Source organism: Notothenia rossii, assembly GCF_949606895.1.
Source record: "Notothenia rossii genome assembly, chromosome: 2".
NCBI lineage: Eukaryota > Metazoa > Chordata > Actinopteri > Perciformes > Nototheniidae > Notothenia > Notothenia rossii.
The window spans coordinates 9,673,218-9,697,647 of record NC_136904.1 but is presented as its reverse complement, the minus strand read 5'-3'; the positions used below and the strand labels follow the sequence as shown (position 1 = coordinate 9,697,647).

General features: G+C 42.3%; 1 protein-coding gene across 5 annotated transcripts; it reads left to right on the top strand.

Annotated features, from left to right (window-relative positions):
- The first annotated feature begins 1,649 nt into the window (after positions 1 to 1,649).
- LOC307029929 (trans-1,2-dihydrobenzene-1,2-diol dehydrogenase-like) lies at positions 1,650 to 23,301 on the top strand. Of its 5 annotated transcripts, XM_079666094.1 has the most exons (11): positions 1,650 to 1,727; positions 2,208 to 2,311; positions 2,572 to 2,837; positions 2,940 to 3,051; positions 3,144 to 3,307; positions 4,280 to 4,532; positions 5,147 to 5,271; positions 5,456 to 5,606; positions 5,944 to 6,020; positions 7,440 to 7,518; positions 8,743 to 8,854. In XM_079666094.1, the coding sequence occupies exons 3-10, from the start codon at positions 2,748 to 2,750 to the stop codon at positions 7,473 to 7,475; spliced, it is 1,008 nt and encodes a 335-aa protein (XP_079522220.1). In that variant the 5' UTR covers positions 1,650 to 1,727; positions 2,208 to 2,311; positions 2,572 to 2,747; the 3' UTR covers positions 7,476 to 7,518; positions 8,743 to 8,854. The 5 variants fall into 5 exon arrangements, with proteins under 5 accessions (XP_079522220.1, XP_079522219.1, XP_079522221.1 ...); XM_079666093.1 differs by having other exon boundaries at positions 1,650 to 2,311; XM_079666097.1 differs by lacking the exons at positions 1,650 to 1,727; positions 2,208 to 2,311; positions 2,572 to 2,837; ... (2 more) ...; positions 4,280 to 4,532; positions 5,147 to 5,271 and adding exons at positions 9,031 to 9,194; positions 21,300 to 21,447; positions 21,662 to 21,714; ... (1 more) ...; positions 22,453 to 22,560; positions 22,738 to 23,301 and having other exon boundaries at positions 5,467 to 5,606.
- Positions 23,302 to 24,430: the final 1,129 nt, after the last annotated feature.

Here is a 24,430-nt window from a genome sequence, read left to right as displayed (position 1 = left end):
ATTGTATTCGCAAGCTCATTAGCGGAATTTGAGTTCAAGGCTTTCACTGTTGCAAAGTCATTGTGAATGACAAAGGGGAGGCAGAGTCTTTTTGACAGCGAGATACACAGAATAAAATGACATGACAAAGTGTGAAACTAAACTGTCCGCTGTGATCAACCACCTTCACAGGCGCAATGATCCACCCCCTCTAAGGGAACCGTCGTGACCGGTCATATGACCCGTCAGATGCCATTCTTCCATGTCCTGGTGGAAGAGGGACGCAGACAAGAGATGATGCATGAATTCCTAATCAAATAAAGACAGTGAGAAGTGAAAGGAGTGGAAGGCAATCGTCCTGGCCGTGCTGAATTAATGAGGCGCCGGCTTCCTTCAGCACGCCAGCTCTCTGAATGACTCGGCTCATCACTGTTCGCTCTCTGGATTCGTCTGCACCTTCCCTGGGCCGGGCTCAGAGACCCAGGGCCCCAAACTCCACCCTGTGAAATCCAGCCAGTCTTCATTAAACCTGAAAAAATAGTAAGATTGCAGGCATTTTCTCTTCATTACCTTGATTTTTTCAAAGATTCAAAGGCTCTAGAGCTTCCAGATTAGGAAAAAACAACTTTTAAAAAATGTTTGAATAACATTGCAATATTATTTGGTGCAATAAAGAGAAGGGTTATTTAAAGTTATTGACATTTATCAAAGTTATTCACATTATTTTTAATACAAAATATGTTAATATGATGATGGTGTGATTCTTTTAATGAGATTCTGTACCAAAAAGGGATTTTTTGTAAGTATGCGAATACTAGGCCACGACTTCTCTGCAGCACCACACTACTTCATTCAGATATTACCACTCATTTAGCCTTTCCCAAATACAATATACACTAGTTTGCATTGCAATTACGATAACATTTCCATTAATTCTGCAGCCCTAAACGGCTTTAATGTCATATGCACAATAGCTAAGTAAAAGGGGAGCTTGAGACATGGCTATCTTGATAACTTCTATGATGGGGGGGGGGCAGAATTCAGCAGGACATTTTGAGTTTTCATTCTCCGCTGAGGCATCCATGGCTCAGCTGATGGATATGGGGCAGGGGGGCAAGGAGGGAGAAGCAGGGCGACCCTGTGCAAGCCCTCTCCAGAACACCCTCCTCTGAGCACCTGAGCCCCTGAGCTGCGTGCCAGTCTGCTGGAAGTCACGTCAGACAGCACAGAACTAATTCATGGCTTCACACCAATCCAAAGCCGAGTTGCCCTCGCACCGCAGGTTACAACTCCTCCCTCTCACTTCTACTTATTTTCTTAACACCTGTAGTGAAGTCACGAAGAAGCTCTGCAAGAGAAAAGCTTCTGTTTCCTCGATCCTTAAAACAAAAAAAATAAAAAGTACAAATTACTCAAAGAGAAGTTGGGCATTCCCATGGCAACCAGGTCCTGTGGTATAGGCAGGGATATCAGGCCAAGCCCAATGCCATTTGCATACAAATTGCCCAGCTGGCACCTTGTTGTTATGACAACGGCACACAGTTCCCAGAATTCATTTGGAAGTGAAATACAAAAAGGAAAGCAGCCAGCGAGGAGACTCATTGATAAAATTCCTATTCCTTTCTGATGATGACATTGCTGACACTATGTTTTCATGTGCGTCCAATCAGCATTTAGAACCTGCAGGAAATGAGGACGATAATCATATACTGAATTCTGGAATTATCGGACGAGATAATTACTATGATGTATGTTGAATTGAATGCAATATTAAGTCTGTATGTATATGTACAATGTGTTTAATTACAGATCTGTTCACGATTTGGTTAATTAATGACTGAGCCTAATTGATTTTCCTTAACAACAAACTCAACAAATGTTAAATAAGCCCTGGCAGTAGTGCTTCAGTCTTCTCCTTAGTTTTGCAAACCTTTATGTAATTCCTTACAATGAGCCAAGCCAAATCCTCAGAGCTTGAGAGAGAAAGTAAACTCTGCTGACAACACAGTGTCCTCTACTGGCTGCATGCGGCAGGAAGTTTACACAACCGCCTGTCTGTCTAAACGGATAATATGTAGCTCAAGGGCAACTGAGCGGATGCTTTTCCATAGTCATCGTGGCTCAGCTTACTGGCCAGTTAAAAAGCCCTGCTGTGGGCAGCATATCTATTTATCCCAGCGACTCCCACGAGACTCTAGTTTAATCATTGGCTTCTGTTTGGCTGTCAGACCATCGCAGGCTAATCAGTGTCTCTCTCAGTGGGAACAAAGCAGCGCCTGGTCCCAATACTTGACCTGTACCTCGAGTGCTAGAGTGCTGAACTGTGGGCAAGGTGAAAATATTAACAACTCTGCACTTTTCCCCCTTCATCGTGTTAATGATGAGAGCCCCACTGATAGCCCTGTTATAGATTGTTAGAGAAAACCTGTGAAAACCACTCGAGCCCGGAGTGAAAGGCCTGCTTCAGCAACAACACTACAATATGTGTGTGTGTGTGTGTGTGTGTGTGTGTGTGTGTGTGTGTGTGTGTGTGTGTGTGTGTGTGTGTGTGTGTGTGTGTGTGTTGAACCCGTTACCTGAGGGTGGGAGCAGAGGGAAGGGGACACATCCTGCCTCCCCAGCATATAAATTGAGGAGCCTTCTCGCTGAGGTGCCGCTGGCTCCCTGGTTCCCTGAACGTGCAACCTTTCCCAAGGTCACAACTCGCCAGCCGCTCAGCCTTACTCAAGCACCATCGCACTCATTTGTCACTTACCATCCAATCCAACATGACGACCCGATGGGGACTCTGTGGTGCGGGGAAGATCAGCCATGACTTCAGCGTGGCCATGAAGACTCTGCCACCTGGAGATCACCAGGTACTTTATCCAAAAAGGCCCACAACCTTCACTGTTACACTGTTCTCCTGCTGAGAAGGCAACACTGTGATTAATGTGTGTGTTTTTCTCTCTTTCGCACAGATAGCAGTCATTGCATCGAGGAGCCTGGAACGTGCCAAAGAGTTTGCCAACAGGCATGGTATTGCTAAGGCTTACGGCAGCTACGAGGAGCTGGCCAACGACCCGGACATTGGTGAGTAAAGAGCTGTCAGGCTGCACGGGCAGAGATAATGGCTTGTTGTGTTGCTGTTTGAAGCTGAGCCTGGAACATCTGTGTCCTCGCAGACATGGTGTACGTGGGAGTGCTGCACACAGAGCACTGGAGGGTGGGTCTGCTGTTCCTCAAGGCCGGGAAGAACGTGTTGTGTGAGAAACCTTTCGCCATGAACTCCAGGCAGGTGAAAGACCTCGTCGCCACAGCCAAGAAAAACAATGTCTTCCTCATGGAGGTAAGGATGACGGTATACAGCCTTGTAGACCTTTGACAGGGGCCATTGCAGGTGCAGGTTAAAAGCCAACACAACACAAACACAACACAAAACATTAGGATGTGTTTAGAGATAACGTTTCAAGTTTTACCTCATCATACAGACATCTTCGGATGTACAAAATCATTTTTAAAAGATAAAAACAACAAAAAAGATTGTTTATGTTGGCTTTAAATCCATGTTTTGGAACTAAGCTTGGTGCTATTTACTTTCCAACTAAAACTAGAGGAGAATGTGTAGCTTAGTTTAACATAAAGGCGGCACATTTGTCATCTGAGTGATGACAAAGCATAGTTGCTGCTGGTCCGGGTCATAACCCCTTAGTAAATGTGCAACTTGTTGTTTTAAACATTTTTTACGCAAGATTTAAGATGCTAATCAGACAGATTTAGAACTGCTGGTTTATGGATGTTGTCCCATGAGAATAAACAGGGCTAGCAATTATCTGGTTTTCTGATTCAATACCAAGCTAAGCTAACTAGCACGAATATTGACCGATGTGAGTGTAGTCCATTTTGTCATGTATCTCTGCAGGAAACCAAATAAGAGTTTTCCTATTGTGTATAACTTTGACTTAAACCCTTTGTAGCAGGTGGTTTGATGCAAGTAAGTCCACACATATTAACATTTAATTTTAAGTGGATATCTCATTGCATTTGAACTCAGCAGTGGCGTGATGGTGCAATGAGGGCAGATATTTTAAGCACAGGAGATTAATGTAGGAAGCAAAACTGAACGTCCTGGGAATATTTATGACTCATGGTGCAGTAAAACATCTTGTCATGTCATGTTTAACCGTCACATCTGCCACAGCAGTGCACAGGAGATGGAGGAAGTGGGGAGCTGTAGTAATAAACTGCTGCCTGGGTGAAGCTGCAGACTGAGCTGTTTACTGTTGTAGCGGTGCTAGGTTGTCTGCTCTGCCCCTCTCAGGCCATCTGGTCCCGCTGCTTCCCCCTGTACGCTGAGGTGCGCAGGCTGCTGGCGGAGGAGGCGGTCGGGGAGGTGAAGCTGGTGAAGGCCTACTTCGGCTCCCCACAGCTCCACATCCCCCGCTCGGTGGAGAAGGAGCTGGGAGGCGGCGCACTGCTGGACATCGGAGTGTACTGCCTGCAGTTTGTGCTGATGGTGTTCAACGGAGAGAGGCCGGAGTCCATCCAGGCCACAGGGGTGCTGCTCGACTCAGGTATGATTCAGAACACAGCAGTATAGTTGTATGCAGATTTGTATCATTACCCACACAGCATGAATCAGAGATTGCAAAGTGGTTATTGAAAGCATCAAAAATAAAGTCCAAAAGGAAGTAAGAACCCCTATTGGGAAGCAGAAGAAACTTACAGAAAATCTCTTTTTTTTATGAACTGTCCAAAAAGTAAACACCTCAGGCAAGAATTCTCCACACAGAAAATCCCAGACTTATCTTTAAAATGTCAGACTAATTCAAATCCTCCCCGGGGGAATACAGTAACACAGTCTTAGTGACAGGGGAATATGTAACTGCATACAGCAGCAAGATATCCTTCAATTTAAGTCCACACTATTCATGTAATGAGCAGTTTCTTATCTTTTACTTACCTTACCTAAGTTTCCGTTTTATACAGCTGTGACCTTTTCTTTTGAATCAGAAGGTGATGCCAGTAAAGCTGAATAGAAGTGAACTGATTTTACCCAGTTGTAGTTTGCTGAAGAGCCGTGTATTAAAATGACCTGAACTGAACTGAATGGAACTTACTCAATTGTAATATTCACACCATTTATTCAACCCATGTTTCAATGCTTTACTTTTCAAATGTTTTGCAGGAGTGGATGAGTCAGTGGTTGTTGTGATGAAGTTTTCCAGGAACAGGATGGCCTTCTGCACATTTTCAATTGCTGTCCGACTTCCCAACGATGCTGTCATCGCCGGCACTAAGGGCTCCATTAAAGTACGCTATGCTAGTCTTCCACAGGAACATTGTACTTAATCAAGAAATGATTGAGACATGCAAAAACTGAGTTGACTGCTAATTAGTTTCACGTTTAATTAGATATCCATACCAACTGCATTTGATGGTGCACGAGTTGATTGATTGGATTAACACAAAAATGCATTTCCTGTTCTCCCTTCAGGTTCTTGGCCCCATGCACTGCCCTACCACACTCGTAGTGAACGGCAAAGAGTTGGAGTACCCGCTGCCCGAACCTGGCCTCCCTCTGAATTTCGACAACAGCACCGGGCTTCGCTTTGAGGCAGAGGAAGTGAGGCAATGCCAGCTTAAAGGTACGTCATGACAAAAGGAAAGTGTATTTGTCTTCCAAGAGATGAAAGGTAGCTTGAGTTTGAAAGAAAGAAGCTGCAATTCAATGAAACAGAGGCTTACCTGGAGCTTCTTGTAGACACAAACACACTCATCAGATTGATTCCGAATCAATGCTGTTATCAGTCCTTGGATGTCCCCCGGGTTACATCACGCTCCTATTGGTTTGCCTCCTATTTACATTTACATAATCTTTACATCCTTGCTTTGGTGTTTTAATGTTGCATTGTGAGCGTTTGTATAATTTAACCGTGGTTATAAACTGTCAGATTGTCTTGTGAAACTCCTCTTTATCCGCAGGACTTAAGGAGAGCCCACGGATGCCTCTGGCAGACTCGGTCTTACTGACAGAGATCATGGATGAAATCAGGAAGCAGGTGGGAGTTGTCTTCAGTCAGGACAGCCAGTAACATCACTCTGAAGATGGGATGTTTCACCTGCCCTAAACCAACTCAGACGGAACAGAGTTAAATCTTTGGTATTAGAAGATCACTCATGGCACCGTGTGACAACTGTGACCTGGATAACAAACTGCTGCCACCAAATGAATATACAATCGGTATATTATTTAAAAAAATGTAAATCTTGGATGGCTTTATTAAGGTCTGTTTTCATCTAAATGCATCTTTTAGACACATTGGAGCTCCAAACATTGTAATTTCCCCCACGATTGATCATATTTGATACACAGTACACGACAAAATGTGACACTGTCAGTTTAAAAATGTCCTAAACCAGATAAATCACCATGTAAACAACCCTTGTCCTGTAATCAAGTTGTAGAGTCTTACCAAAACAAACCCATCTGTCAGTGCGGGCTGTGTGATTGATGAATCCAATAAAGGAATGATTGTGAAAGACTTGTTTCATTTCAAATATCATCCGCTGGAGAGAAGAGGAGACTTCGAGTGGCACTTTTAAATCAAAGTGTCACGTCTGACCCCTGCAGCCGTGTACAAATAGACTCATGTACTCCATACAAAAATAGGTTGCACTGTCTGCTTTTCAAGGTTAGGACGGAGGAAGGCCTTTATGAGTCAGCAAAGAGCATGGCTCATTTAATAATGGTTGTAACCTTTTGGGCTCAAATAGGACTCTGGAGGCTGTCTCTATCCATGCCCATGAATGCAAAATGGGAACATTCTCATGCACTGCCATTATTATGCATGTTGTAGTTGGTAATTGAATAATAATGAACATTTTGAAGGTAGTAATCAAGAAGTTAAAAGTGTGAGGTCATTATTAACAATTACATGCTCATTTATTTGTCTATTGTGTGCCGTTTTGTGCCGCAGCTTCAACATATTAAATGTTCTTATTTAATAAAGAGGTTAGATTAATTGACCATTCAGCCTCAAGCATTACATTAATAAACAGATGTGGACTAACAAACAATCCCTGTATTTTTCACCTCTAACCAGAACCAACAGGGCTGTTAAAATCATGTTGAGTCAAAATGAAATACAGAATAAGGTAACAGGCATATGTAGTCAAATAGTAGATAATACAAATATACCAAAAGTAATTGCAATGGTTAAAACTACAACTCTGTGTCACTAGCAGGGAAGAAAAGGAGATCAGATAGGATAAGAGCAAAATAAGACAACAGTTTTTTCTAGTGTTATGGTCACTCTGGTGGTCACGTTTTAGTACAAATCCTCATGTTATTTTTGTGCACAGTCACACAGTTACATATGATACTGCGGCTCCACCTTGTGGCAGAAGAGTGCCACTGTTTTATATAAAGTCAGATTTCCAACTCACTCTAATTGTTTCCTGTCCAACATGGCTACCAGGTGGGGAATCTGCTGCTCGGGGAAGATCAGTCATGACTTCACTGTGGCTCTGAAGAGCCTTCCTCCTGAAGACCACCAGGTAGTACCAGCAGCAGCAGAAGCGCACATTTCAATTTTTAGTTTGCAACACGTCTCGACTACAGTCTATACACAGAACCCAGCTTTTCGCTCCGTGCAGAGTGTGTGTATCCGCTGACAATTCACACACATTTCTTACAGTCTATGGTTAAAGTACATTCCTAATCTAGTGTTGATGATGTGCAACATGCAGCTTTAAAGAGTTTATTGACATTTCAAACTACAGTATGCTGCGGCGTCGCCTGGCCTGGAAGACCCGAACGTTTTTTCTGTAGCCCCGGACAATTCTCCCTCAACAATACTATAATACATTAACCGTGCTTTACCTAAACCTCATCATGACACTAGAGAGGACGGCAGGATTGTAATTTCCCGTGTTCACTGTTCACGTGAATCACGTGTTCAGAGCATAGACTGTATAAAGGTTCAGAGGCAACCACCGGTGCCAGCAGGGACCGTGTTGTTAGCATCTGGTTAGCTAGTTGCACTAACGGACATAAGGACCTGTTTGTTCCACAACAAGCTGGAGGAGAGTCCTCTCCTCTCAGAGAGGCTCCTAAACAAGGACTGTGTTTAGATAGTTAACTTTAGTCTAAGTTATCTCAGTGGGTCTCAAACGGTTTGGTCACTCACGAATTATGTAAAAGATTATTTCCGAGGCACACCTTCATACGATCATTATAATTATTAAAAAAATAAGAGAATAAATGAAAAACAGGTATGAAATACTATATGACAGTAAAACAAGAATACAGTTTAAAAGGAGAGTGATTTGTAAAATAAAGAAAAAGAACATCTGTTTACAGTTCTGTTTCATATGGGTGTTGAGAGATGTATCTATAGATCTCTTCATTTTGCTCTCAAAGTGCACCAGATTGATGCTTTTAACTCCAATATTAAAAAAAAATCTTCAGGCCCTCCCATTTGTCATTCATGCCCTACCCCAATAAACACGTTTTCTATTATTTATAAAAATTAAAAAGAAATTATTTCAATTGTTTTAATTATAAATAAACTGTGAACTTTAATGCCACGATGTATGTGATGTCAGATAGTAATATAAGAGTAATACATGAAAAACAGGTATGAAATACTATATGACAGTAAAGTGAATAGTAAAATATCCATAAAGAAATACCTTCTATTTCTGGGGGCTTTTTTGGGTGGGGGTTTCGTAACAGGATTACCTTGTTGTGGTGAATAATATTATAAACTGGATTTACAGGTTGTAGCTGTGGTAGCTCGAGAATTAGAGGATGCACAGGAGTTTGCCGCAAAGCACAGCATCTCCCGAGTTTACGGCAGCTATGAGTTGATGGCCAGAGATCCAGACATAGGTTGGTTTCTTTCAGACCTTGGTCACATCAGATTGTTTGATGGCGCTTTTACTACTCTTGTATTCAGTTTGAACCACAACTGTCTTGATTTCCTGTGTTTTTTTTCTGTAATATATATTTTGACATTGAAAAACATCACTGCATGATCTCTGGTTTGTGTCTTTTTGTGAATGTAGATGTTGTGTACATTGGAGTTATCCACCCCTACCATCTGAGCACTTGCCTGATCTTCACAAATGCCAAGAAGAACGTGCTGTGTGAGAAGCCGCTGGCCATGAACACCAAGAAGATGAAGGACATCCTGTCCTCTGCCAAGAGGAATGATGTCTCTCTCATGGAGGTAAGGATGGAGTCAGTCCAAACAAATGAATGTACCGGTATATACAATTTGCAATAGCTTTAGTCTGTCTCCTACGATGGCCGTCGGGTGCAAACGCGGAACAATGGCCAAAAACGCATACATAAGCAGGAAGCACCAGCGAATAAGGAAATGAAAAACAAACAAACCCTGAAAACAAACAGAACAGAAAAACGCTGCAAATACAAAAACCAAATGCAAAGTCAAAAACACATAGGCCGTGTCTCAAAAGAAGGGTGTCCCAATTTTAAAAAAAGACAAGAGTCCTCCGAATACGGCCCACAAATGCGGCCTACTTTTCCCCAATTTGAAGGATACATCTGATGTACACTCCGCGGCCTACCTTATCCCAGGTTGCAATGTGACTTGTGATGGAGTTACGTTTTTTCAGAAAATGGCGTCAACCGTCCCGACCGAGGAAGTAGCGAGTGATTTCGTTTTTAAATGTGAGTAAAGTGTTTCTTCCCACTTAAATACTTAACGACACAAAAATGAATCCCAAAGGGTTAGCTTTTCATCTGATTACAATTGGTTTTGTTTTAGGGAGCAAAAAACAGACGGAGCTTTTTATAAAGCTGAGGGGGGGAAATGACACCCTCTTCACGGGGGCCAAACATTCGGCCAGCGTTGGATGGAGGTAAGGCACAATATACCAATTGTATCATTCTTACTCTTATCAATCATCCCCCATTTTATAAACCCCTCCCAAGAAACAACAATTAAATGCAGCAATACCCAATGTTCTTCATTGTATTTTTCTGTAGTGAAGTCTCAGCATTTTGAGCATTAAGTAAATGTTTTATTAATTATTTGTGTGTGTCTTGGGGTGTCAGTTTTTCCAAATTTAGCATTTTTGAGTTATTGATAACAGTTAATTTCTTCTATTATTTCTGTGAGTAGGAAGAAATGGGCCTGCAGGGGAAGGTGACTCCCCTGCAAGCGAAGGAAAAGTGGGACAACGTTAAGAAGTATAAAGTATGTGTGAAAGTGAATTAATAAACACATTTGTTTAGTTTAGCTGCTGCTGTTATTTTACTGCCATGATTGTTTTACTCTGCCTTAGGATTGCAAGTACCCAGGGTCAGGAGAAGGATTCAGTTGGAAACCCACCGCTGCATCTTGGCCGTGGTTTGTCCAAATGGATGAGGTATTAGGACAGAGGCCCTCCATCAGACCTCCTGTCCTAATTTCCTCCTTCCCAGAGGACACACCACAGCCAAGTGCAGCAGTGGCTGACCAGGAAGTGGAGGCGCAGGAGGCGGATGCAGATAGCCAGCCAGGGCCATCACAGGGGACAAAGAGGAAAGGGAGAGATGAAGTAGTGGATCTCATAAAAGAGTATATGAGGTACCAGAGATAGGCAGAGGAGAGGAGAGCCCAAGAGAATAGGGAGAGCATGGACCGACTGTTTTCCGTACTGAAGAAAATTGTGGACGAATAAATGTTGTAATCAACTGAAAAAAATGATTTCTATTTTTTATTAACGACATAAACATCACAAACACAACAGCATAAAACACTACAATACAAACACAACAGCATAAACACAACCGCATAAAACACAACAGTTTAACTATATACAGTTGATGCCTAAATTATTAGCCCCCCACGAGTTATGGAATTTTCCTAAAAGTCTTCCCAATGTTTCCAGTATTGATAAAACTTGATATAATCAAACATTCACCAGTGCTAATTAGTAGCTTTTGGTACATTTTGGAACATAAAATAAGTTTTTAGGCTTGCTTTATATCAAATATAGTGAAAAATGGGTTGGTAAAAAATATTACCCCCCCATGTGAATTTTTGCTTTCAAAACACACCTAATCAATCAGCTTTCAACCACACCTAATCAACCAATCAGCTTGCAAAACACACCTGAGCATTCAATCAGCATAAAAGGACTCCAAGAAACAGGCACTCTGATACCTTTATTGAGAGGGACTATACTACTACTACTACTACTACTACTCACCATGCCAAAGTAAAAGAAAATCAGTCTTGAGCTCAGAAAGAAGATAGTGGAGGCTCATGATAAGGGGGAAGGCTATACTGCTATTTCCAAGCGCTTCACAGTGTCTAGAACTGCTGTACGTTGCATCATTGCGAAGTACAAGGAGACACATTCTGTAAGAAACAAACCTGGGCGTGGTCGAAAGCACAAGATTTCAAGAACTCTGGAGAGAAAAATAGTCAGAGATGTCAGCAAGAATCCCCGGACATCTGCCAAGATGATTGTTGCTGACCTGGCCTCTTCTGGAGTTGATGTTTCAAGGAACACAGTTGTGAGGGCTCTTCATCGTGGTGGGCTACAGGGCCATCGTCCCAGAAGAACCCCTTTACTCAAAGAGTGGCACATCAGAGCCAGACTGAGGTTTGCCCGTGAACATTTGAAAGGTAAAGATGAGTTTTGGAAGTCTGTGCTTTGGTCTGATGAGACTAAACTGGAACTGTTTGGGCACATGGATGTTGCTTATGTTTGGCGAAGAAAGGGAGAGGCCTTCAACCCTAAGAACACATCATGCTGTGGGGCTGTTTTGCAGCCTCAGGCACAGGGAGCCTTGTTCGGGTGCAAGGCATCATGACAAATTAAAATTATGTTGACATTTTGAGGGATAATATGAAAGAATCTGCTCTTAGTCTTCGCGTAGGTCGTCGCTGGGTCTTCCAACAAGACAATGACCCAAAGCACACATCAAACTTGGTCCAACAGTTCCTAAAGGACACAAAAACCAAGGTGCTGGAGTGGCCCGCACATAGCCCAGATCTTAATCCTATTGAGAATCTGGCGGGTGCTCAAAGTGAATGTCCATGCTCGGAAACCACGCAATTCGGGCCAGCTGGAGCAATTTGCAATGGAAGAATGGGCCAAAATCCCTCAAGAAACCCGTGCCAACCTAGTAAAGAACTACTCTAAGAGATTGTTGTCAGTTGTGGCTCAGAAAGGGTACACTATTGACTATTAATGGCCTGGGAGCTAATATTTTTGAACAACCCATTCTTCACTTTATTTTAGTGGTGCACGATAATTATCGGTCCGATATTAGGAATTATGACGTCATCCCGATGAACCCGATAAAAGTATTAATAGCCCCGATAATATACAATATATTTTTGGGGTAAAAAAAAAAGAAAAAAATACTGCGGTGTGGGTGGATTGGGATGAGGGGCGCTTGTTTTTCACTCGGCTCCTCCCGTTTTGCCAGTACTGTGGTATTAGTGGTTTAGGAAGAGGGGAGTTTTTCACAAATCCAGCGCTCCCTAACTCATGCCTGGCTGTGACGTAAATGGCGTGCGGCCGTGAAGCCAGGACAGTAAACAAACATGTCGTCGGTAGTATGGGACTATTTCAAAGTTTCAGAGTTAGATAGTTCGCTTGCTATTTGTATTAACAAATGCAATGCAGAAGTTCCACGAGGAGGGAAAAAGACAACGAGCTATAATACTTCCAACCTGATTAGTCACCTGAAACATCGCCATCGCTACGATGGTGTGTTAAAAGCGTACGAAGACGCCTGCGCTGCTAAACTAGCGGCGAATCCAAAGCCAGCTGCAAAGGCACCGGGGCTTTTACCTATCGACGAGGCTTTTGAAAAAGGCAAGAAGTTTGCCAGAGACGACCCCAGGGCTAAAACGATCTCTAACTTCATAATAGAAATGATGGCATTCATTGTTCAGGGAAACACATTGTCATTGACTGATTGACTCAATTATATTTATTTAGGAAAATAAATATGGTCACTTTGAAGAGTCAAATCTGTTCTTGGCTTTGTTTTGTTCATAGTAGTAATGCTCATGTCATTTGCTCACTACTAGTATTTTTTTTTACCGCCAGGTGTGCAAAAACTTGAAAAATTTAATATATATATATTATATTATTATCGGTTATCGGTATCGGTCTTGAGAAGCAGGGAGTTATCGGCATCGGTTTCAAAAAACCAATATCGTGCATCCCTACTTTGATATAAAGCAAGCCTAAAAACGTATTTTATGTTCCAAAATGTACCAAAAGCTACTAAGTAGCACTGGTGAATGTTTGATTATATCAAGTTTTATTAATGCTGGAAACATTGGGAAGAATTTTTGTAAAACGTTCCATAACTCCTGGGGGGCTAATAATTTAGGCTTCAACAGTACAATCAGGCTGAGCAGGGAGTCCCAGGTGCTGCTGCTGGACCTGGATGGGCCGCCACTTAGGACCCTGGTGCCCTCTGATGGTGGGGCACCCTCTTGGGAGGTCTCCAGAGCTACTTCTCTCCACTGTCCACCGAATTGTCCATTGCGTGGGTTTGCAGGGCGGACGCAATCGATGGCTGCCATGTCACTAAGATGTTTTCAGAAACCGAGAATAACAAAAGGTGAATAAAGACACATTTGCTAAATGATTTTCATCATAACAAATGTCTCTGCTCTACAATTGTTTTACATACCTTATATACAGTGGGGGAAAAAAAGTATTTAGTCAGCGACCAATTGTGCAAGTTCTCGACTTAAAAAGATGAGAGAGGCCTGTAATTTTCATCCTAGGTATACCTCAACTATGAGAGACAAAATGAGAAAAAAAAAATCCAGAAAATCACATTGTCTGATTTTTAAATAATTACTTTGCAAATTATGGTGGAAAATAAGTATTTGGTCACCTACAAACAAACAAGATTTCTGACTGACACAGACCTGTTACTACTTCTTTAAGAGCCTCCTCTGTCCTCCACTTGTTAACTGTATTAATGGCACCTGTTTGAACTCGTTAGCAGTATAAAAGACACCTGTCCACAACCTCAAACAGTCACACTCCAAACTCCACTATGGCCAAGACCAAAGAGCTGTCAAAGGACACCAGAAACACAATTGTAGACCTGCACCAGGCTGGGAAGACTGAATCTGCAATAGGTAAGCAGCTTGGTGTGAAGAAATCAACTGTGGGAGCAATTATTAGAAAATGGAAGACATACAAGACCACTGATAATCTCCCTCGATCTGGGGCTCCACGCAAGATCTCACCCCGTGGGGTCAAAATGAGAAACAAGAACGGTGAGCAATAATCCCAGAACCACACGGGGGGACCTAGTCAATGACCTGCAGAGAGCTGGGACCAAAGTAACAAAGGCTACCATCAATAACACACTACGCCGCCAGGGACTCAAATCCTGCAGTGCCAGACGTGTCTCCCTGCTTAAGCCAGTACATGTCCAGGCCCGTCTGAAGTTTGCTAGAGAGCATTTAGATGATCCAGAAGAGGATTGGGAGAATGTCATATGGTCAGATGAAACCAAAATAGAACTTTTTGGTAAAAACTCAACTAGACGTGTTTGGAGGAGAAAGAATGCTGAGTTGCTTCCAAAGAACACCATACCTACTGTGAAACATGGGGGTGGAAACATCATGCTTTGGGGCTGTTTTTCTGCAAAGGGACCAGGACGACTGATCCGTGTAAAGGAAAGAATGAATGGGGCCATGTATCGTGAGATTTTGAGTGACAACCTCCTTCCATCAGCAAGGGCATTGAAGATGAAACGTGGCTGGGTCTTTCAGCATGACAATGATCCCAAACACACCGCCCGGGCAACAAAGGAGTGGCTTCGTAAGAAGCATTTCAAGGTCCTGGAGTGGCCTAGCCAGTCTCCAGATCTCAACCCCATAGAAAATCTTTGGAGGGAGTTGAAAGTCCGTGTTGCCCAGCAACAGCCCCAAAACATCAGTGCTCTAGAGGAGATCTGCATGGAGGAATGGGCCAAAATACCAGCAACAGTGTGTGAAAACCTTGTGAAGACTGACAGAAAACGTTTGACCTCTGTCATTGCCAACAAAGGGTATATAACAAAGTATTGAGATGAACTTTTGTTATTGACCAAATACTTATTTTCCACCATAATTTGCAAATAAATTCTTTAAAAATCAGACAATGTGATTTTCTGGATTTTTCCTTTTCTCATTTTGTCTCTCATAGTTGAGGTATACCTAGGAGGAAAATGACAGGCCTCTCTCATCTTTTTAAGTGGGAGAACTTGCACAATCGGTGGATGACTAAATACTTTTTTGCCCCACTGTATATTGGTGGTCCATGGGAACCTCCTCCAGGGCAGACACCTCTGCACACAGTTGGTCCCGCCAAGGGGCACCACTGACTGCCTCCAACACATCCTCCCCCTCATCCTCCGCCACGTCCTCAACAATATCTGCATCGGGGGCCATGATGTCACCGGCTCCGATGCAGATATTGTGTATTACAGCACATGCTGTAATGACCTGAAATAGCAAAAGTGGCAATATGTTATAACCCCGGAAAATAAGTCATGTTAGGTCATTCAACTGTTTTTCTGTATTATACAAAATCCTGTTGAGTGAGTACTTACTTGAGGAATGAAGGTGTGGTGCACCTCCAGCGCTTTCAGGAAGATGCTGCGAAAGCGGGTCTTCATCATGCCGAAGGCACGCTCGATGATAAAGCGTGTCCGGGAGTGATGGCTGTTAAAGCGCTGGGGTCTCACACCTTGCAGCTGCTGTCTGTAAGGAGTTATGAGGGGGAGTGGATGTTGGAGGCAGAGGTACCCCCTGTCTGCGAGGATGTACTGCCCTGGAGGAGGGTAGAGTGCCTGCCGGTACAGTGGACTATGGCAGAGCATTCTGCAGTCATGGAACGACCCAGGCCAGCCCACGTACGTGTCAATGAAGCGGCCCTGATGGTCACAAACTGCCTGCAGAATTATTGAAGGAAAAAGCTTCCTATTTCTATAACAGTGACAATTAAGGCCTCCAGCAGCTTTTCTGAAGGCTCTGTGTCTGGTCAGCCCTGCGAACCCACGCGACACAGCCTTCAGGTCCTCTGCTGTCCTGGGCAGGTAGATAACCTGGTGGCGAATGTCCACCACCTCCTCAGTGACCCTGTGGACAATCCGGTGAACAGTGGATCGAGGCATCCCAAACGCTCTGCAGACCACCCTGTAGGATGTCCCACATGCCAGCCAGAAGAGGAACACCAGGGTCTCGATGGTGGCACCCCATCCATGTCTCCGTTCCTGACCCAGGAGGTCCAGCAGCGCGTTCAGGGACTCCCTGCTCAGCCGAAAATCTGTCCGTGTGCCCTGGTCATTAAAGAACCTGTCCAGGACAGGGACGGTCAGATTTATCCCGCAGTACAGGGGTCTTGGCTATAAGAAAAGGTGGAGGAAAAAGGGCAATAAAGAATTTTGTGTAAATTGCTTATTAGTCAGTGTATATAATATATGTTTTATCTAAAATAATGCATATTATTTGTATAGAGTTTTAACATACTCAACAGTTTAAAGAGTCAAAATTCACAAGACATAATTAAAGCAACCCACTTTAAATAAATAAAACACAACTTTATTGACAATAAAGCAGTTATGAAGAGTGGAGTTTTGATATGTGATTTGAACATGGTGAGATGGGAGCAATCGTGTATTTTGGTGGGTTAGTTCCACATTATATATAATATATTAGATACATAGCTGAGGTTATTCCACATTATGAATCTTATTAATGGCATTTTAAACATGTATATATTGTCAAAATTAAATGGGATTAGCCATAGGAACTACAGTTAGCATACTTGACTATAGTTTTCTGAAGCCAATATTAACAATAAACTAAGTACAGGGCTTAAAGAGCATCTTGCAGGGTTTTTTTTTCTTTCTACATTTATGCTTAAACTTGCTTGAAAATTACAATTAAAAAAAGTGAATGCAGGATTTGATATGTTTTACGAGACATAAGGGCAGGAATTCAGAGGGAAAGGAGCAATTTTGAGCTCTGCTCTTAAAAACGGCTTTTTTTTTAAGGTCATACGTCAAACGCGTCATATTACATCACAAAGGGTAAACATCTCCGCTCTCTGACCGCGGGTATAGTTAGTAGTTGCGTTGAGTTGAGCGGTTGTGTTTTAGTGAGCTGGTATTTTTCGGTAGTTTTACATTGTACTTCACCATTTGTAATCATGGTGCAGTATTGTGTTTGTGCAGGTTGCACCAATACCAGCCTGTCAGGACATCGAGTCCACAGTTCCCTCACGGGAAAAGGACCGGAGCTAGCGTTCGTTCCTGGGTGCGTTGTGCATCCACCTCCCTGCAGCACATACTCTCCACAGCTTTATCAGGAAACCGTATTACATCTCTCCCCTCCCACTTCGCTGCTCTCTCTCTCTCTCCCCTCCGGTACACGGCACCGTAAGACGTAGTGTGGAGTTCCATTAGGTAACGCTGTGGTGGCTGTACTGCTCCAGCCGTCTCCTTTTGTGTTTGTTTGTTTCCCCCTGTCTGTGTTGTTTGTGTGTGTGTGGTGGCTGTCACTCCTGGCTCCCGGCTCAACCTCCACTCACCTGCTGCAATCTGCTGTGCACCCTCCCCGACTACACACCTGCTTTCCCTCAAGCCATTTACAACGGCATATCAACGGAGGCTCCACAACCTTTCTCCGCCAGATCGTCAAGTATCAGCCGTATCTCGCGTCTCTCCTCCGGTACACAGCACCGTAGTGTGGAGTTGCACTAGGTAACGCGAGATACGGCTGATACTTGCGCATTAGTTTCTGTTATGGACATAGCCGTGGGAACATATTTCAAATGGGGGGTGCTGTGGGGATGACACCAGGGCCGGTTTTCACCAATTTGCTGCCCTAGGCAAGATTTTAGCTGGCAATGAAAAACCTCTACAAAAGACCAATACACTACAAACAGAGAAACGTATTGATATGGTGGACAGCTTATATAAAAAGGCTTCAAATGTATTTAGTATTGCCTGAACATGTTTTAATTGGGGGGTGGACTTCACATCCTCTAGGGGGGTCCGGGGGTGATTTTTTTTAACATTTTAAAGTAAAATGCTTCAATCTGGTGCCCTTTGAGCGCCCAAACTAGAGACTGATCTAGGGAATACAACTCTAAAACACCCATATGAAAAAGATTGGTTTGCATTTTAATAATCAAATAAGTATGTGAACATATCCAATAACCCATAGCCAGTAAAAAATAAATGTAGGCTAACTTGTTTTATTTTTGTGGTTCATTTATATCTTATTTTATCAGTTAACATTAATTTATTTATGCATATTGTTAAATATCTCCAGTTTTAAACAGTATTTTTGGTTTACTGTCCTACAGTACATTGGAATGATTTCAAACCTGTTTTTATTTATCCTAATAATTATAAAGGAGTGCCTTGGAAATATTTGTTTACATAAATTGTGATCAAAACGTTTGAGACCGACTGAGATAACTTAGACTAAAGTGAACTATCTAAACACTCAGAGTCCTTTACCTCACTGAGCCTCTCAGTCTGACAGGAGAGCTCTCCCTCCACATTATTGTAGAAACAGCTTCTTATATCTGTTAGCGCAGCAGAAGCTAACAACATTCCCCGCCGGTACCGGTGCACCCCCTCTCTCTCTCTATCTCTCTCTCACGCTGGCTGTGAGCTGCGGGCGCCTGATAAGCCAACATCCCCCACTTTCATCACTTACAGCGGCCATCGTACAGGGCAAATGGAAAATGTAACCGGGGTGAAAACGTTGTTATCTTTACTTAATTATGAATGTTGTTACATCAAGGCTGAAAATTCTTTTTTTTTTGATTATATTTGTATTTAATCTTGTGGAAGTGCAGTTCCCCTGTCCTCCACCATGGGGTGCTGCAGCACCCTCAGCACCCCTACTTCCCACGGCCCTGGTTATGGATCAGTATCAACAGTCCTGCCAGTAACGTTACTATATTATCAATGCTACTTTAGTTATAGCCTGATATATGATAGCTAACTTCACAATGTTGTGATGTGACGTTAGCTAACATTCTGTAGCTAACGCCGGTCACTCACCAAGATAGCTGCCCAGTTCTCCACTGGTTCTCCTCACACCACAGCTCAATTTCTCTCCGATGGCCGTTATTTCTTCTAATCCTTGGCTGCTCCTGGTCTCTTGGACGCCTAGCAGGCTCATAATTATAAGGTTGTGGTCCGTCATATGCATTCGAATATTCATGTTCAACTTCTTCTGTGTCTTCTGTTTCGAAACTAGCATTGGGATCCATGTTTATTAATACGTTACACCGGCCGCTCTCCCCCTTGTGTCCCCCATGTTACGTCACACGCGAGAGGTCACGTGCCGAGGCTTTTTTATACGGAAGTGAACATTTCTTACAAAAACTACGCCAGATGTCACTGTAGTGTATATTTCTGTATATTTTTTTTAAAATCTGGTGTATTCATAATTTTCCTACACATTTATTCACAGGTGTCTTTAACCTGGAAGTTGCTATTTAAGCTATATTTTTCTTACTTGGAAATGGTCTTCTCTAAGCCTGAAGTACAGGACTCGCCTGTACTTAGTTCTTGGAACCACATGTTCGATGAACATCATTAAAAGCGTGATAATTAAAAGTGACTTTGGTGGCAAGTTCGTTCTCCATTTTTGTGAATTCTTTCTTCAAAATAATTCTGTCTTCAAAAGAACTGGTTGCTAGGCAACAGGGGCGGCAACACGTAGGGGCGGGCACTGCTGGTGACGTAAAGGTGCTGTCTCATTTCGCAGGCCGCTCGCTCCAGCCTACACGGTCTACGTCGGCCGCATGCTGCATCAGCCGCATAGGCTGCGTAGGCTCCGAAGGGTGCAGCCCCTGAATTGAGACACGGCCATTGCTACAAACCCACAAAAAAAACATACCGGAAATGCTCCAGGTCTCGAGGGGACGCGTTACGTGGAACAGATCGATGTCTGACCAGACATAAACAGATAAAACGAGTGATGGAAATTGAAGCCGGAGGAAAGAAAGTTGATTTAACCATCCTGTTGTCTTCGGGTCAAATCTGACCGATTTACTACTTTCATCAATCATAACTTTTTTGTTTTAGATTCGATTGCATTAAGGCTTTGTGATATCCTTCACAGTAGACATTTGAACTTATAAAATTGCTGATCACCACTGTCATTTAATTTTGGATGATTTAGTCAACTTTGTACCACCCATGGTGCTCCCGGTCAAAAATGACCGCCATAAAGAAAAGGAATTAGTAACCATTCAGATCAGATAAAACACACACACAAACACACACCCACACACACACACATACTCTAGATGTGTCCCCCCCGCCCCCCCCCCCCACCCCCCCCCCTTATGTGCCCAATACCCCCATGTGACTCACACCTGGCACACAATAACATGCACAGAACAATTTGACACTTTTCCCGCTCTTATGTGCCCATCCCCCCACATGGATCACACCAGGCACACGCACTACATGTCCAGTGTCTGTTCTTTGTATATTTACTGCAGTTTTTCATGTATACCAGTAGTCTGATACAATATGTACAGTTTGAAAGTGTGTTAAATGAAATTTGGTGCTGATTAATGTTTTTTGTGTTAATGTTATAGCAGTTAAAACAGGACCGGTCAAATTTGACGGAGAACACCAAAGTTAGGGGGGGGAAACGAAAACAATAGGAGAGTTAAGTGGACAAAGTCGTGAATTTATAAGAAGGCACGTTTTGTTTTGTTTTTATACATAGAGCGTCATATTCACGTAGCTAGCGTTAGCGTGTTTGATAAAAGAGCTTGCAAGAGTAAGCATTTTGCACCTAAATGTAACTCTTGACATAAAATAGATATAGTACAGAAGGTGCAGAGAAGAGAAGTGAAAAGGAGGGAAGAGCATATAGCACTAGTTAAACACCACTTACATAATAATAATACTACATTTGATTTCTAAGTGCTTTTTCAGGTGCTCAATGACACTTTAGAGTGGTGATAAAAAGGAAATAAAATATAATGTTGAATTAAAATATTAAAACAGCAACACAACATTATTCACAAATTAAAAGCCAGTCTGAAGAGGTTTGTTTTGGTCAGTGTTTTGAAGGTGGAGGGGTCGGTGCAGTCTCTGATGTTTAATGGAAGTGTGTTCCAGAGGGAGGGGGCAGCGATGGAGAAAGCTCTGTCCCCCCAGGTTCGGTGCTTGGTTTGTGTGGGGATAGACAGGAGGTTGGCTTCTGAGTTAATTAAAAGACCCTTCTTTAATACTATTATAATATTTAGGTAGCCACTCTTTTTGACTTAACCTAGCTGTCCTACATTTTATTCCTCCACAGATGTACTGTCCATTCTGTGGGTCCAGCGTGACAGCTCCCCATGGCTTTTGTGGTGTCTGTGGTGGAGACATCACGTTTCTAAAGGATGTGGCTGACAAAGTCCCTGAGGAGATGCCCACCACTAGTGCACAGCCTAGCACCAGTGCAGGTAAATAGGTTTTATTACAGAAAAATAAGTATTTATAGAAAACTTGGTTTAAAAGTTTGAATTCTGTTATTATACAAATACATCTCTAAACTATGTGGCTTACCTACTGTTGAATGTGCTCTAAGATGTTCCACTGAAGGGATTGAGGATGAGACTCCTATTGAACATAATGATGAGTATTTAATGTTTTATTCCTGTGTTTTTTTTGTAGCAGGAAGCTCAGCTGTAGTATACTTATCTAGGGAAAAGAAACAGAAAATAGTGAAGGTATGCAACGTTTTCTATTATGAATACATCTGTAATTCACATCTTGTCACCACACTCTCATATAATGTCCGAAGACTTTAGCTTATTCATTTATTTTTTTTAATTATTCATTTTCTTTGTTATTGTCTTTTTGCAGATTTCTGTTGGAGTAATGAGGATGATAGATGGCTTCCTTAGACCTGTGAGAGGGACGTTACTTCCCCTTGATGTTGAACCTCAATGGTCATGTCAAGAACTGTTGGCTGCTGCCATAAAAAAGCAGAAAGCTTTTAAACAGGTCGTGGAAGATGGTGCCCATGTTTTGTTATACCCTGATGCGAGGGAGATTACAAATATACCCGGAACGGACATCCCTTTCACAGTGGAGATGTACAAAAAGACCAGTGGAAAGCCCTACCAACGGATTAAGTTGTACATCAGTACTGATGTAGACTTTGAAAACAGTTGTAAGTGCTTCTGACATATATTCCCCCTTGTTTAAAGCACTTAACTGTATAATAATTCAAATGTAAACATAACAGTTGGTCCGTCTATATTTCTTAACACAATTAATTCAACCCATCATTCCTTTCTCCTCGAGGTTGAACTTAAATTTCACAAAAATGTTGTTTCGATTTAATCCTTTCTGATTGATGTCAATGCAATAATTCACGATTCAAACCAACATTTGATGATAGGTACAGACGGAGGGAAACAATTATTTTTATAATATTGATCATAACACTTTTAATTTCTTAGGTTACACTGAAACAAGTTCAAGTGAAGAGGACGGTGTGGTCCGTGTAAATGTGCCGTTCCAAATGTTCCGATAGAGAGCACTCCAAGAATGGACGACAGTTTGCCAGGGTAAAATAAAACTTTGTCAACATATTATTTAGTGCCACAAGAAGCACAATGTTTTAACAGTAGTTTGAATATATTTTGTGTTTACCTTTACCAGACCTCTCAGGCACCCTACACCAGCGTCTGATATCAATCTTGATATTTAAAAAAACAAAGCGTAATACTACTTTTTCTTCACAGAAAAACAAACAGGACTCCTCCTCAGAGACATCCTGATGTTCTTAACAGGATTAAACACCCTGCCACCGTCTCAAATTCAGCCGAGACCCCAATTGATTTTTCAGCGGACATCTCGCTTTCCAATCGGCAGAACCTGCTCAAACACAATTGAAATACCGATGTCAAGCACCTACGAACAGTTTGAAAGCAACATGGACTTTGGAATCCAAAATTCGCCTGGTTTTGGACTTTATTGAAAGCTGGGCTTACAATTGACAAATTAGCCATGTTCTTCATGTTTATATGGTTCGCAACACAGGACTCCCAGGTCAAGGGTTGCATTAGACCACTCTTTCTTTGAAATTGTTCCTGGAAGTGGTCGTCTCCACATGGACTGTTGGTCGAGTCCAGAACAAACTGGCCCAAGTCGTCTTGTGGGACTGGGAACACACGGTCAGTTCCACCGTACCTGGATGTGAAATATGCACACAAACAGTTTATTATTCACATGTACAAAATTGTTCTTAAAATGTTGTTTTTTTGTTAAACTTGTTTGAAAATTAAAAAAGTTACTGTCACATAAAAGTAGACATTATTTGAGTAATAACTGACATGAGGTGAACAGATTATGACACAATCTTAATTTATAGAGAAAAATGTACTTTGGGGCAACTGATTCTTTCTTTGAATTTTAGGCAGTTACTAAAAGATTTTAGTTTTGATAGAAACAAACCTGTGTGGCAGGTTAGACATGACATCTGGTTTCCCAGATGAACAGCGAGAGGTCTGTTAATATGCGTGTTCCACTTTTCCCTGCATTCGTCAAGGTCCCTCTGTAGCACACCCCTGAAGACAAACCACACTAGGCATGTCTGCGCATGACCAGGGCCGGCCCTTGGCACTGGCGAACTAGGCGGTTGCCTAGGGCGCCAGATCTGGAAGTTTTCTGCCTAATTTTCTCTTGATGTAATACATTTACATTAATAATTGAATAAAGTAAACACCCTTTTACCCCGGGCCGGCAACATTTTGCATTTGCCCTGTACGATTGGCGCTGTAAGTGATGAAAGTGGGGGATGTTGACTTCTCAGGCGCCTGCAGCTCGCAGCCAAAGTGTGAGCGAGCAAGAGAGAGAGAGAGAGAGGGCGCACATCGGTACCGCGGATTGTTGTTGGATTGAGGCTGATAACTACAGCTCAGTGAGGTAAAGTACTCTTTAGTGTTTAGATAGTTCACTTTAGTCTAAGTTATCTCGGTGGGTCTCAAACGGTTTAGTCACAATTTATGTAAACATATTTCCAAGGCACACCTTTATAAATATTAGGATAAATAAAAACAGGTTTGAAATCATTCCAATGTATACTATAGGACAGTAAACCAAAAATATCGTTTAAAACTCGAGATATTAAAAAATTGCATGTATAAATAAATGTTAACTTGGTCAAATAAGATATGAATGAACAACAAAAATAAAATACGTTAGATTTATTTGTTATTGGCTATAGTGGGTTATTGGTTATGTTCACATACTTATTTGGTTATTAAAATGTAAACCGATCTTTTTCATATGGGTGTTTTAGAGTTGTACCCTCTAGATCTAGTCTAGTAATTCTGCTCAAAGTTCACCAGATTGAAGCATTTTACTTTAAAATGTTAAAACTATAGGTTACTTACGTAACCCCAGTTCTCAGAGTAACATGAAGTGAGATGTCTC